The sequence below is a fragment of the Sceloporus occidentalis genome, unplaced genomic scaffold, assembly GCF_023333645.1.
Source record: "Sceloporus occidentalis isolate IW3139 unplaced genomic scaffold, rSceOcc1.0.p SCAF_1, whole genome shotgun sequence".
Lineage (NCBI taxonomy): Eukaryota > Metazoa > Chordata > Lepidosauria > Squamata > Phrynosomatidae > Sceloporus > Sceloporus occidentalis.
Window position 1 is genome coordinate 13,250,626 of NW_028316981.1, and position 15,128 is coordinate 13,265,753.

General features: G+C 41.3%; 1 protein-coding gene across 3 annotated transcripts in view; it reads right to left on the reverse strand.

Annotated features, from left to right (window-relative positions):
* The window catches only part of GPSM3 (G protein signaling modulator 3), a 73,539-nt gene that overhangs the window by 21,273 nt on the left and 37,138 nt on the right, over nt 1-15,128 (reverse strand). Inside the window, exons 1-2 of one of the 3 annotated variants that reach the window (XM_089506330.1) lie at nt 14,241-14,313; nt 5,074-5,235 (exon numbers count right to left, since the gene is read on the reverse strand). In XM_089506330.1, the coding sequence (XP_089362456.1) occupies nt 5,074-5,154 (81 nt within the window). In that variant the 5' untranslated portion in view covers nt 5,155-5,235; nt 14,241-14,313. Of the gene's footprint in view, nt 1-5,073; nt 5,236-6,600; nt 6,651-14,240; nt 14,314-15,128 lie in introns of those variants that run through there. The other 2 variants (XM_089506322.1, XM_089506313.1) reach the window with 2 other exon arrangements.

Genomic DNA, 15,128 nt, shown 5'->3' on the forward strand with positions numbered 1-15,128 from the left:
CGGGCTCCTTCTCGGCCTCTGCCGAGGCTTCGCCCTCCACAGGGGCCAAGAAGGAGGGAAGAGGCCGCCAGCAATCGTGGCGATCGCTGGCGGCCCCGCGGGCTCCTTCTCGGCCTCTGCGGAGGCTTCGGCCTCCACAGGGGCCGAGAAGGAAGGAGGAGGCCGTGGGGAGGCAGGGAGGGTGGCGCAGCCACGCACAGGAGGCGTCACCTCCACCCTCGCCTCTTCCACCCCAGGCCTCGCTGCCCTCCTCTTCCTCCGCCTCCTCCACGCAGCCATGCACAGTGGAGGAGGAAGAGGGCAGTGAGGCCCCGCGGGTTGTGGTGCAACCCAGCTGAAACTGGGGTTGTCCCGGTTTTTGGCGGCACCAGGGACAGGAGCAGGCCGGTGCCGCCAAAACCGGGAAAATCCCGGTTGCAGCCAGGTTATGGCAACCCTACGCCACATCTGTGATGGACAACATATAGTACTCAAGGTGTTAATCTGCAACTCCAGTCATTTTTCACCTTTAGCAATGTTGGCTGTGGCTCATGGGAGCTGCAGTTTAACCGCAGGGTTGCATTTTGCAACCCTGTTTTGATCAACAGGCCTCCCTGGGGTTTCAAAAGCAGCTTTTGCAGCTCTGCCTGGACAGTCTGGACAATCATATCACAAGCTAGCCAAAAAGATCTGGGGGGGAAATCACATATTTCCTACCTAATACAAATAAGTCTGTCATGTTTAATACTGTTACATTCACAGTGAAAGCTGTTTTGATTAGATTCCGAAGATAATAGCCGGTGTGGCAATCTGTGATAAATATACTAATCTGAATTGATTATGTAACATTGTGACGGTCTTAATATTAATAGAATCATAGAATCGTAGAGTTGGAAGAGACCGCAAGGGCCATCCACTTCAACCCCATTCTGCCATGCAGGAACTCTCAATCAAAGCATCCCCAACAGATGGCCATCCAGCCTCTGCTTAAAGACCTCCAAGGAAGGAGACTCCACTACCCTCCGAGGGCGTTTGTTCCTCTGTTGAACAGCCCTTAATGTCAGGAAGTTCCTTCTAATGTTGAGGTGCAATCTCTTTTCCTGTAGCTTGCATTCATTGCTCCGGGTCCTTGTTCCCTCCTCAGTATGACATTCCTTCAAATATTTAAACAGGGCTATCATTTCCTGTTTAAATATTTGAAGGGATGTCATATTATATTTATTATTTAAATATTCATTGTTTTATATATTATAGAGCCAGCTGTGACTTTAAAAGTCTTAAAAGCTTTTAATAATGTTTGTAAGTTTGTAATTTGATGGCGATAACCTATACAGGGTGGTCATGAATAAATTGTATTAAAGTATATTGTGTTCCAAAAGGCACGGTCTCCCGTCACTGTTTACAATTTTCTGTGGTGGCTGAAGTTGATGGGAGTTGCAGCCCAGCAACACCTGAGGGCCACAAATTCCCTATTCATGCATTAGAGCAGGGGCAGGCAAAGTGTGCCCAAGTGCCCTTCAGGTGGCATGGGACACATTTTTGCTATGTTTTGGGCCCCTCTGCACTATACTTTCATGGATCATTTTAATAATGTCTAGCCTAAATACTCTAAAGGTACCAGATCCCTTCTAATATTGAAAGCTAAGCAGCGTCAGCTCTGGTTAATACTTTAGTGGGAGACCGCCAATGAATACCAAGTGTTGCAGGGAAGATTTCAGAGGAAGGAACTGGAAAAACCACCTCAAAGTATTCCTTGCCAAAGAAAACCCCTTGAACTGGATGGGGTCACCATAAATCAACTTTGAAGGTACACATACACACACAGAGACAGAGAACTAAGGCTTAAGCTACAATGCCCATAAACCCATAATAATGCCCATAAGCAGGGACATAGCCAATGGTGGGGGGGTCCATGGGGTCTGGATCCCCCCTTCCCAAAATCCTGGCTACATCCCTGCCATAAGTCTTGGACACTGCTGAGGGATTATAGGAGACAGAGCTTCAAAGTACCCAGGGCTATGTACAGTACCTGATCCTTGTTGGTCCCCCTGTTTAAATTGTAGGGAGCTATATTTCAGATGGAGAGCCAGCATGGTGTAGTGGTTTGAGAACTGGACTATGACTCTGGAGACCAGGGTTGGATTCCCACTCAAGTACAAAAACCCATTGGGTGACTTTGAGCAAGTCACACACTCTCAGCCTCAGCAGAAGGCAAAGACAAGCTTCCTCTGAACAAAGCTTGCCAAGAAAACAATGTAATAGGGCCGCCTTAGGGTTGGCATAAGTCAGAAACAACTTGGAGGCACACACACAACAACTCCTTAAAGGTGACTGGATGCATTTGGAATCAATTTACTTTGTTGCAGGGAGTATGTTTGGGGATACAATGTCCCAAGGCCCCTGAAGAGCTAATGTGCCCCTGTAAACCTTCCATAGTTGCCTACCCCTTTCTTAGGGCTTTATCACACGGGGACTATTGGAAGTATAAATGGGGATTGTCCCATGAAAATTGCGCATTTGCAATGAAGATTTTCACACAATATCGCAATTAAATGGCCGTTATCCCTGGGAATATCCCATGAAAACCACACAACTGCAGTAAAGGTTTTCACACAACATGGCCTTGAAAAGTAATTAAAGTGCCATTAACCTGTGAATAACCAGGCAATAAATAGCAACAAATCATTCACAGGATTTTCCTGTGAATGTTTTTTGCTGTTTATTGACTGGTTATTCCCTTGTTATTCCCAAGATAATGATCGATGTATGTAAAAATTGCGATTTAATAGTGATTGTGTGATTTTCACAGGATAAACCCCATTTAAACTTCCAGTTTTCCTCTGTATGATAAAACTCCTTAGAGGAAGACAGAAAATGTAGCAACAATAAGTTAGAGCAGGAAGTGAAGTGTCCTCTGAGTAAAGAGGATATTGCATTCAATCATCCTGTAAAAGGCAGCTATTGCTTTGCACCAGGGAAGGGTTCCCCACAACACACAAAATGCACATTTACAGATCAAACTTGTGATTAAAGGTCCAAGGCAGTATCTAGAAAAACAGCAACAGGCAATTCTACAACCTGGCGATATTACGTGTCTTCTTCACCCTAATATGAGCATTCAAACAAGCCAGATCCCAACTTTTAAAAGGCAATATCATCCTTCCAGGCTGCAGTCTGGCTATTGAGATGAACACCAGTGATTCTGCAAATTAATCAAAGGCAGCTCTTACCATCAGAAGATTATTCCCAATGTTTATGTGGAATCCCTTTCCCTGTAGTTTACTGTATATGCTCATGTATAAGTCTAGAGATTTTAGTCAAAAATTGACCTAAAAAAACCTGAGTCGACTTATCCACAGGTCAATGTAAGTACTGTACTTTAACTCTTATTTAAATATGAGCCATCCCCTGGTAAAGGGCAAGAGCATAATCTATCTTGGGAGTACTGACCCTTATCTATTATCTCATCCATCCAGTCTTTAGGATGAGCACAAACAGTTGTTCCTGCTGGAATTTTGTAAGTTCTTTGGCATTGTTTACCTTTGCTTCATCCTTTAAATCCTTTGTTACATGCCCATATGTTTTTCCCTCAACTTATCCATGGGTCATATCAAAATCCATAATTTTTGCTCCCAAACCTGACCTTGACTTATACATGAGGTCAATTTATAGTTGAGTATATACGGTACATTCATAACCCTGTATCCTAGTCTCTGGCACAGCTGAAAACAAGCTTGATCCATCCTCAATATGACATCCCTTCAAATATTTAAACATGGCTAGCATGTCACCTTTCAGGTTTCTCTTTCCCAGACTAAACATACCCAGCTCCCTAAGTAGCTCCTCATCGGACATGGTTTCCAGACCTTTCACCAGTTTGTTTGCCCTCCTCTGCACATATTTTAGCCTGTCAACATCCTTCTTGTATTGTGGTGCCCAGAATTGGACACAGACTCCAACTGAGGTCTGACCAAAGCAGAATAGAGTGGTATTATTGTTTCCTTGATTTAGACACTACACTCCTACTGATGCAGGCTAGGATCATATTGGCATTTTTAGCTGCTGCATCATCCTGTTGACTCATGTTCAGCTTGTGATTTACTAAGATATTGGCAAGATTTCTTCAGAGAACTTTCCTCTGAACCTGAGTGAGACTGACTTGCCATACGTCACCCATGGCTGAATGGGCATTCAAACCCTGGTCTCCCACAGCCTAGTCAAACCTTCACATCGCAACACCACACTTGCTCCTTGAATAGCCATGCAGAAACAGGAATTTCAGCAGGTATAGCTTTGCATAAACAGCTGTGCCTGCAGAGATCTCTTTTTCTAAGGCAAAAGGAGCCCCATCCTCTCTTGCAACTAGCCAGCCTAACCCAGAGTATCCCCTAACATCCCGTTTGCTTCTCAGTATCTTTTGTTTTTGGCTTGAATTCTGCCAATAGAATCATTGAATCATAGAATTGAAAGAGGCCACAAGGGCCATCCAGTCCAACCCCCTGCCATGCAGGAACTCTCAATCAAGGCATACCTGACAGATGGCCATCCAGCCTTTGTTTAAAGACCTCCAAAGAAGGAGAGTCCACCGTTCTCTGAGGGAGTGTGTTCCACTAGCAAATAGCTCTTACTATCTGGAAGTTCCTCTAATGTTTAGGTGGAATCTCTTTTCCTATAGCTTGCATCCATTGTTCTGGGTCTTGTTCTCTGGAGCAGCAGAAAACAAGCTTGCTCCCTCCTCAATATTTATGTGTTTTATTTATTTATGGTATTTATACCCCCCTCTTCAGCCCTAAAGGCTCTCAGAGTGGCTCCCTTCACCCCCTGAGTCTGCAGTGAATGGTTTCAATGGGCGCTGTGTTCACCAGCCCTATCCCTAAGTAGCACAACATCTACTTTACAGCTCATGTTGTTGACTTTCTTTCAGCCTTGGAGACTGGGGTGAGAATACTGCAGCCCTCCAAATGTTGGACTATAGCTCCCAGCAGCTGTAGCCAGCACAGCCAGCAGTGAAGAATGCTGGGAACTGCAGTCCAACAACTGATCTGGAGGGCCACCCATTATCCCCTTACTTACTCAAAGAAGTATGCCTCTTACCCATTCTCCCCTGGTTCTGACAGTGGGGCCATCACACGGTAGCATCTCTCCTTCCTCTGTTGTATCCATTTTGTTCTCCATTTTCTCAACTTGCTCCCAGTCAGCTGCCCGGAGGCTCTCAGGCCAGAAGGTAGTAGAGAGGGTTTGTTTTTCTTTTCCCTGCTATGTGAGAGAAGAAAGAAACTAAACAGATACTGTGACATTCAGAGCCTTAGTCCAGAAGTCTCGCACTTCCTGCTTTCGGAAAGAAAATGTAGCCGTGTGTGCGAGCATGCGTACAGGAAGGGAAGATAACACGCTCCAGTTAAATCCCCACTTCTGCGTCCCATTAATAAATCATATCACTCCTGTCCATATACACACAGGGCATGTCGGCCTCCTCACCAGGGACAGTGAAGGAGGCGCACAATGTTTCTGCTTCTCAACCAGAAGGGATCTCTCCACACAGTGAAACATCCCATTGAAAAAACAGGCAACAACTGCAAGATTGTTTTTGCAGTTTGGAACTTTTTTGTTACAGGGAGAAATCATTTCCCTCCATAGAATAGAGAGGATCTGTTTTCACTAAGTATTATCATTATCATTATAATTATTATTATTCTGAAAAATAGTACCAATGAGTGAAAGAAATGATGATGCACCAAAAAATAGCCAGTGTAGTAGTTTGACTGCTGGATGCAGGGTGCACCCACACTGTAGAAACGATGCCGTTTGACACCACTTTAAGTGCCTGCACTCCAGCCTATGGAATCCTGGGATTTGTAGTTTTACAAGGCCTCTAGGCTTCGCTGACAAAGAATGCTGGTGCGTCACAATGCCACAAATCACAGTAGTCCGTAGGATGGAGCCATGACAGTTAATATGATGTCAAACTCATTCTTTCCATAGTGTGGAAGCATCCTAGGACTCCAAGAGACCAGTGTTTGAATCTGTGCTCGGCCATGGATACCCATTGGATGACCTTGTGGCAAGTCACACTCTATCAGCCTCAGAGGAAGGCAACAGCAAATCCCCACTGGATAAATCCGGCCAAGAAAACCCCATGATAACTGCCTTAGGGAAGCTGAAAATGACTGGAGGCACAAAACAATGTACCCCCCCCCCAAAAAAAAAACCCTTATAAATCTTGCCTAGTGGAGGAGGAAGGGGAACTTTTAAATAATTCATTCTTGCATGCAAAAATACAAATAAAGCAAATATTTCCATCACTTGTGAAGTCGAAGGCTTTCATGGCCAGCATCTATATTTTTTGTGGGTTTTTCGGGCTATGTGGCCATGTTGCAGAAGAGTTTATTCCTGATGTTTTGCCAGCATCTGTGGTTTGCAGATGCCAGCCACAGATGCTGGCGAAACATCAGGAATAAACTCCTCTTCTAGAACATGGCCACATAGCCTGAAAAACCCACCAAAAATTGTTTACATCAGTTCTTTGCAAGAGCAAACATAATTAGAGTGAGTTTTTAAAAAAAAAACCCACAGAGATGCCCATCAAGAGTGAAAGGAATGAAAGCAAGATTGCCATCTTACCAAAAAGAATTAGCTTTGTCTGTCCCTGGGTCTTTCATGGTAGTTCATTCTACTAAAACTCAGCAGCTGCCAATCCCCCAAGAGCTAGGTAAGAATCAACATTTCAACATCCTTTACAGCTGACACATCACATTCCCCTTAAAGGCACAGGTGAGGGGGTGTTGTGTGTTTAAGTTACACAATCACATGGTTTTCTTGCCAAGATTTGTTCACAGGGGGTTTGCCTTTGCCTTCCTCTGAGAGAGTATAAGTTGCCCAAGGTCACCCAGTGGGTTTCAACGGCCAAGCGGAGATTCGAACCCTGCTCTCCCAGAGTCCTACTTCTAGTCCAACATCAAACCACTACACTATGCTAAGTAGAAGCTAATAAGCAAAAGCCAACAACTCAAGATAAGCGCAAACAAATGTGTAGTGTAGTGGTTTGAGCATTGGACAGTGACTCTGAAGATCAGGGTTCAATAACTGACTTGGCCATGAAACCCACTGGGTTACCTTGGGCAAGTCACACTCTCTCAGTCTCAGAAGGTTGCAATGGCAAACTCCCTCTGAACAAATCTTGCCAAGAAAACCCCATGATAGCCTCGCTGTAAGGTCACCATACGTTGGAAATTACTTGAAGGCACACATCAACAACAAACATGCCTTCAAGTTGATTTATGGCAACCCCATGACTTTCATAAGGTTTTCTTAGGCAAGAAATACTCAGAAGTGGTTTTGCCAGTTCCTTCCTCTGAAATCTTGTGGCCTTTTCACACTCCACAGTTATGACCCAACGGTCCAAAACACACTGCAGAAATCATCAGTTTGAGACCACTTTAGCTGCCCTGGCTCAGTGCTAGGGAGTCTTGGGAATTGTAGTTTATTGTCTCACAAAACTACAGTTCCCAAAATTTCCTAGCATTGAACCAGGGCTGTTAACTAGCTATAGCAAGTACATTTCTATACTGCTTATCAGTGCACTTAAGCACTCCCTAAGCGGTTTACAAAGTGTAAGCTAATTGCCCCCAACAATCTGGGCACTCATTTTAGCGACTTCCTCGGAAGGATGCAAGCCCGAGTCGAGCGTGAGCCCTTTTGCTGGTATTTAACTCATAACCTATGGTTTGTGAGTGAGTGGCTGTAGTGTAAGCATTTAACCACTGCGCCACCACAGCTCTTAAAGTGGTCTCAACCTGGATTATTTCTGCAGTGTGTTTTGGACCAATGATTCACATTAATTGCTGGAGTTCCGATCTTATAAAATCCTGGGATTTGCAGTTTAGAGAAGGGCCTTTAGAATTTTCTGCCAGCTTCTCTAACGCCTCACCAAACTACAAATTCCAGGATTCCACAGGAGGCAGCCACAGCACTTAAAGTGGGATAATAGATACAGCAGCTGTGACAGACCTAGGCAAGATCCTGAGGTGTAAATATAGGACTAAATACCAAAGTTAGGATTGTCCATGCCATTGTATTTCCCATTTCTATGGATGGTTATGAGAGCTGGACAGTGAAGAAAGCTATGCATAGACTCATACTTAGGGTCGCCATGGGTCAAAGTCAATTTGACAGCAATTATCAACAGCAATAGCACTATAATTTTGAAGTGCAAAAAAGCCCGTAGCCTAGAACACTTGGTATTCATTAGCAGTTTCCCAGCCAAGTACTAACCAGGACGGATGCTGCTTAGCTTCCAAGATCAGACCAAATCTAATTTGTTGCTGTTATTGTTGTTGTTGTGTGCATTTAAGTTGTTGTGTGCCTATAGTGCATAATGAGAATGTATTTTAACTACTTGTAATTTTATATTTGTGTTGTTCTCCCGCCTCGATCCACAGGGAGAGGCGGGATATATATAAATTATTATTATTATTATTATTATTATTATTTAAATTTTTATTATTAAAATATATCAAACAGTATATACAATACAAAACTACAGCAAAACCAAATTACACATGCAATATTACTAATATAAAAAGAAAAAACAAAACCCCAAAGAGAAAAAAGGAAAAGAAAATTATACATACAGACAGACAAAGAAAAAAAAATACATGAAATAAAAACAGCCTTCCCATCCTTTAAACTGAATATTTGAATTACATCATTTATTATGACTTTCCTTTAATTCCACTTAAGTTTTCTACTATTTTCTCTTTCACATACATTTCTAGGATTTTTCATATCTATTTTCTCCTATAACTACGTAGATATTGTTATTATTATTAATAGTATCCTCAAATAAATGTCTTATTGTCTTAACTTTTACTATATATAATGATAATCCTTTATACAAACAATTGCCAATATTGTCTTAACAGCTTTACTTCCTTAGCAATTTATAATTATCTTATTTATCCGGTATCATTTTTATATCTTAATCAGATTTCATTTTCTCCATTTCCGTTAAATATTTCATAATCGGTTCCCATTGTTTTTCAACTTCATTAAATGACTCGTTTCTAAGCAAGTACGTCCGTTTGTCTGAGATCATCATATCATATATCTTGTCATACCATTCTTTTAATGCTGGGGTTTCTTTACTTTTCCATTTCTTTGCATAGACCATTCTTGCTGCCGTAATCATATAAAATATCAATTTACCATATCTTCTCTCAATATTTCCATCATTTATTATTCCTAATAAGAATAATAATATATCTTTCTTTATTTTGATGCTTAGAATATTCTCTGTTTCCTCATGCACTTGTTTCCAAAACATTTCAGCTTTCTTGCAATCCCACCACATATGTTTAAAAGTTCCTATGTTTTTTTTTTTACAATTCCAGCATTCCAGTTTCTGATCTTTGTTTATCTTACAGATTTTTTCTGGTGTTAGATACCATCTGTATTGCATTTTATAATAATTTTCCCTAATATCAGCACAGAGTGTATATTTAATCCTTTTGTTCCAGTTTTTCTCCCATTCATCTAACATAATTGGTCTTCCTATATCTTGCGCCCAGGTTATCATGTAGTGTTTTATTGTTTCACTTTCCATTTCTAATTCTAGTAATACTTTATATAATTTGGATATTTTATGTTCTTCATCATTTATTATTATTTTCGCCAGTTGTGTTTTTTCCTTTTCGATTTCAGTTACTTTGGAATCTAATTGATACCTTGCCACCATTTGCATATACAGAAACCAGTTACATTTCATCCCTTCTGTAATTAATTCTTCCATTGTTTTTAGCCTATACCGTCCTAGTTCCTTTTTCAGTATGTCTTCATATGTTACCCAATCTGTATCTTTCATTTTTTCCCTCCTGAAAAACGCTTCATTAATTGATGTCCATCTGGGAATTTTTTGCTTGATGTGTGATTTATATTTTGTCCATATTCTGAAAAGTGATTTTCTTATCAAATGATTGTTATAAATTATTATTATTATTATTATTATGACCCTAAGGTGAATCTATCATGGGGTTTTCTTGGCATGTTTCTTCAGCGGGGGGCTGAGAGAGTGTGACCGGCCTATGGTCACCCAGTGGGTTGTCATGGCCGAGCCGGGATTCGAACCCTGGTCTCCAGAGTCATAGCCCAACGCTCAAACCACTACACCATGCTGGCACTGTTATCTTTAGGGTATTTAGGCCCAACAGAAGTAAATATAGGTACGTGCATTAATGCTCCCCGCCTCCAGTCACATTGGCTGGCCTGCCTTCCTTCCTTCCTTCCTTCCTTTCTCGTTCTTTATTTCTTTTTTCTGTCTTTCTTTCTGATCTGGTACCTTTCAGGCACTTAGGCCCACAACAATATTATCAGTATTTTTATCTCAGAGGGAAACTGCCACTGTAATTTCCTAGAACCATTCCATAGTGTTAGTGAAAAAGAGAAGTGAAGACACCGGTGAGAAACTCATGTTAACCCTTAACCAGAGCTTTGACAAGTTCCTCTATTGGTTTCTAACTCCTGGGATTCCCCAAGGGGACCTTAGACGGTGATAGTAACTTTTCCAGGCTCTGTTATTAACAACTATCTTTAAGAGAAAAGGTGAAGAAAAAGTCAAGAAAGGCTAGTCAGTGTGGCTAGCATACCGTTTACCTGTAAACATGTCAGAATAATAATAATAATAATAATAATAACAACATGTAAGCATGTGAATAATAATAATAATATTAATAATGTACTAAAAATTCTATGCAAACCTTATAATCTGAATTACACAGCATTTATAGCCCAACCCTTATCAGTTTGAAATGTTTTTCACGCAGCGTTTGGGAATCCCAGCAACATGAGCTTGGAAAGGATATTTTTTTAAAAATAAGCAAAATAATTAGTTATCATTCCAAAGCTCAAAGAGCAATTACTGTTAAATTTGTCGATGTTTAAATGTAACTTTCCCATGCCACCAGCACTAGAACCACATGATATTCCTCATCTAGCATTTAGGGAGACCATATCTAAAAAAGATCAGGTGCTGCGATATAAAAGTAACCGAACGTTGCATACTGCAAAAAGAGTGAAGTTGTCTGTCATCATGTTTCGTTTGTATAATATATCTTAAGATATAGCGGGGGGGGGGGGGGGTGTGCCTTCACTTCATTTCCGACTTATGGTGACCCAAAGAAGAATGTAGGTTGAGTCTTCCTTAAATTAAAAATATTCCAAAATTGTCCATGTTGGTGGCAGAGGGAGTGACACTTTTGCTCAGTGACACCTTTGCTTTATACAGTATTTGTGTATGTACTCTTATGAGTGTACTTTTATGATTTTATAGTGTTGTATTTTAAGTGTGGGTTTGTGTGTTTTTAACTGTGTTTTGTATTTTAACATGCTGTACCCCGCCTTGAGGAGAGGTAAGAAATAAATTATTATTATTATTATTAGTAGTAGTAGTAGTAGTAGTAGGTCAAAGCACACAAACAAAATTATTCAAAATACTGGATGTAAAATTACCTCCAGGCTATGTGTATTGTATAAGGTGTGTATGAGACATGAATGCATTTTGTGTTTTGCCATGGGTCCCATCTCCAAAATATCTCATTATGTAGATGCAAATATTCCAAATTGCGATGGGTTGGATAAACCAGTGGGATGTTCAGATATAAACTCACACATATGACAGAGTAGGCAGGTTGAGTCTCCCTTATCTCATGTTCCAAAATTGTCTGCATGGGGGCTGAGACAGTGACACTTTTGTGTTCTGGTGGTTCCGTATACACAAACTTTCTTTCAGGCTATGTATATAAAGTGTATATGAAACATAAAAGAATTCCATGTTTAGACTTGGGCCTTGTCTCCAACGTATTTCATTATATGTTGAGAGCCAACATGGTGTAGTGATTTGAGTGTTGGGCTATTATTATTATTATTATTATTATTATTATGCTTTATTTATATAGCACTGTAGATATGCTACAACTCTGGAGACCAAGGATCAATTCCCAGGTCAGCCATCAACCCAACTGTGGGCAACCCACACTCTCTTAGCTTCAAGGGAAGGAAATGACAAACCTCCTCTGAACAAATCTTGCCAAGAAACCCCCATGAGAGGGTCCCCTTAGGGCCACCATGAGTCAGAATCGACTTGATGCGTATATTCCAAATTCCAAAAACAAAAACATGTTTCATGTACAATTTAAAACAACAACAACAACAACAACAACAACAACAACACAACCTATAGACATAGTCTAAAGGTAATTTTATACACAATTTTTGTGTTGTTGTTGTTGTGTGCCTTCGCGTCCTTTCTGATTTATGGTGACCCTAAGGAGAATTTATCATGGGGTTTTCTTGGCAAGATTTGCTCAGAGAAGGTTTGTCATTGCCTTCCCCTGAGGCTGAGAGCATGTGACTTGCTCAAGGGTGTATACGAAACATAAATGGATTTCATCTTTAGGCTTGCCTCCCACCTCCAAGATATATCTTTATGTATATGCAAGCATGCCAAAATGACGAAAAACTCAAAATCCAAAGCACGTCTGGTCCCAAGCATTTTGGTTAAGGGAGACTCAACCTGTAGTTATTTGCTATTAATTCCTCCAGAGCTCCAATTACCAGAAATTGCAGTGTGTGGATTGTGAAGTCGAAGGCTTCCATGGCTGGCATCCATAGTTTTTTGTAGGTTTTTCCGGCTAAATGGCCATGTTCTAGAAGAGTTTCTTCCTGACATTTCACCAGCATCTGTGGCTGGCATCTTCAAAGAATGCTGAATGCTGAAGATGCCAGCCACAGATGCTGGTGAAACGTCAGGAATAAATTCTTCTAGAACATGGCCACTTAGTCCGAAAAACCTACAAAAAACTGTAGTGTGTATGTGGATTGCCTGTGTTGTGGTAGTCTATGAGAAAAAACACACTTTATTTCAAGCGAAGGTCTCTGAGAATCACCTTGGAAAGGTAGAGGCTGACTCTGCTTGAGTGGGTAAGTTCCTAAGAACTCATGACTTAACACTATGTGCAACCTCACACCCTCCATAACAGAAGCACAAAGAAGGCGTGAAAGGAAGATACAAAGCTAGAAAGGAAGCGAAGGAAGGCAGGAGTGTGATGATGAGTAATAAAGATGGCAAGAGGTGGCGGGGGGGGGGCATTTGCAAGGAACTGAGGAAAAACAATACATATGTTGCAACTATATGTTTACATGCAAGAATATCCCTCATTAAACTGAGATTTTCTTAGTAAAATTGCAATGGTTGGGGCTACCCGTTGCATTGTCAAATTACAGAAGAAAAGGTGCCCAGGAAACCGAGAAACAACAAAGAGGCTGCATCAGAATCTGGGGAGAAATGACATTTTGGAGTTTATCGCACAAAGGAGATCGGGAGTTTGAGCGTTGGACTACGGAAAAATCACGTAATTACGTGAAATGATTTCACACAACGTCACACAAAACCCGTCATCAAAGTGGCCACAAAGAAACATTAACGTGCATCTCTTAATTTAATGATTTCAGCGACAATGCATTTCCGATATCACTTTATTTGCGCAATTGCATGTGATAATCATTCGTACAATTACTCGCCATTTTCGCTTTCTTTGCAGGATGCTTTAAATGCACTTTCTAGTTTTGTGAACTGTTTTGCCTTCTCTGTCAGAGTGTTCTAGAAAACTGCTACTGTGACTTTAAAACACTGCAAGTTCTCTCACTAAACTCACAGCAGACTTCAGTCTGACAGAGACAGAAAAGAGGGCACCAAGGTCAGTTTAAAAACACAGATTCGTTTATTAAGACAGCCGTCACTCCAGGAGGAATTCACATTCCAAAACAACCCCGGAGCCCCGAATAAAGAAAAATGGCAACTTTTTATAGGGGTTTAGACAAAGAACCCCAACTAGCATATTTCATTGGCCATAGCAAAAGTTAAACATATAGGATTTTCGTACAATCAGGTACAGATTCATGAATACATTAAAGGTACATTTTAGCCACATCTCATTTACCCTATCTGCTTCACCCCCCTTTACAGGCCTTGCGGAGATATCTCCCTTCCAGGAATTATGTCTCCTCTCTAATACAAACTCCAGATCCTCGAGGAAACCCCTCTGGGTCATCTCGAGCTCTTCTGCCTCAGCTCTAACCTTTGCTTGCATTCATGGGGCCTTCCAAATGCTTATACATGTGTGCCTTTATTCCTACACGCTACATTTATATGTATGCTAAATATTAAACTTTAAAAATCTTCCATCTCAAGAGTGCTCTGACAATCCTACCAGAGAAAACCCCACATTGGGGTTGCCATGTGTCAGAAAGGACCTGAAGGCACACGACAAGAACAGCAGCACTGGTTCCTGTACCCTGGCAGATCCTTCCTCTCCTTCTGCCAAAGCAGCTGAGGGATCTACTCCTAGCACTCAACTCCCTGGCAATTACACCAGCCTTTCACCTTGCAAAGACTTTTCTGCATGGCAGGAAGCAAAAGCCAAGGCAGGAGGAGGGAGTTTAGGAAAAGGCTGCTGGCGGCCAGGCCAGTTTAAAGGAGCAAGGTGGCTCCTCCTTGGGGCTATTACAGCTGCCTTCCAGGCCAGAGGGACCAAATAGCCATACCAAAGGAAGACTGGGCACCACAAAATGTAGGACCATTACAGAAACATGGAGGGCATGCCCAAACAACAGCTGAAAAATACTCCTAAAAGCTTCTGAGGAAGTAGACTGAAGTCCAGGAAAGCTCATGCTGCCAACTTCTTTCTTTCCAGTTAGTCTCAAGGAGACTCCAAGATCTCTCTACAAGGAACTAGCCAAACCACCTCTGAGTATTCCTTGCCTACGAAAAACCACTGACACTCATGAGGGTCATCATAAACTGGGCTATTTTGGGGATACAATATTTGCCATGACTTTTGCCAATCTTTCTCCAACCACTTTCTATCTAACTAATTTCCATCTGCTGTTTTGTTCGATGGTCAGGGGATTATATTGCTTTAATTACTCATGAATATGTATTTTATAGATGCTAATGTCAAGAAAATGTGGTTTTGGAAGTAAAGTCAATTTATATTAATCTACCTTGTATAGAAGGTATACAACCAACAACAACACAACCTTGGGCTTAAATGTTTGTGGATTTCCATTTTCGTGGGGTGTGTGTGTGTCTGGAATAG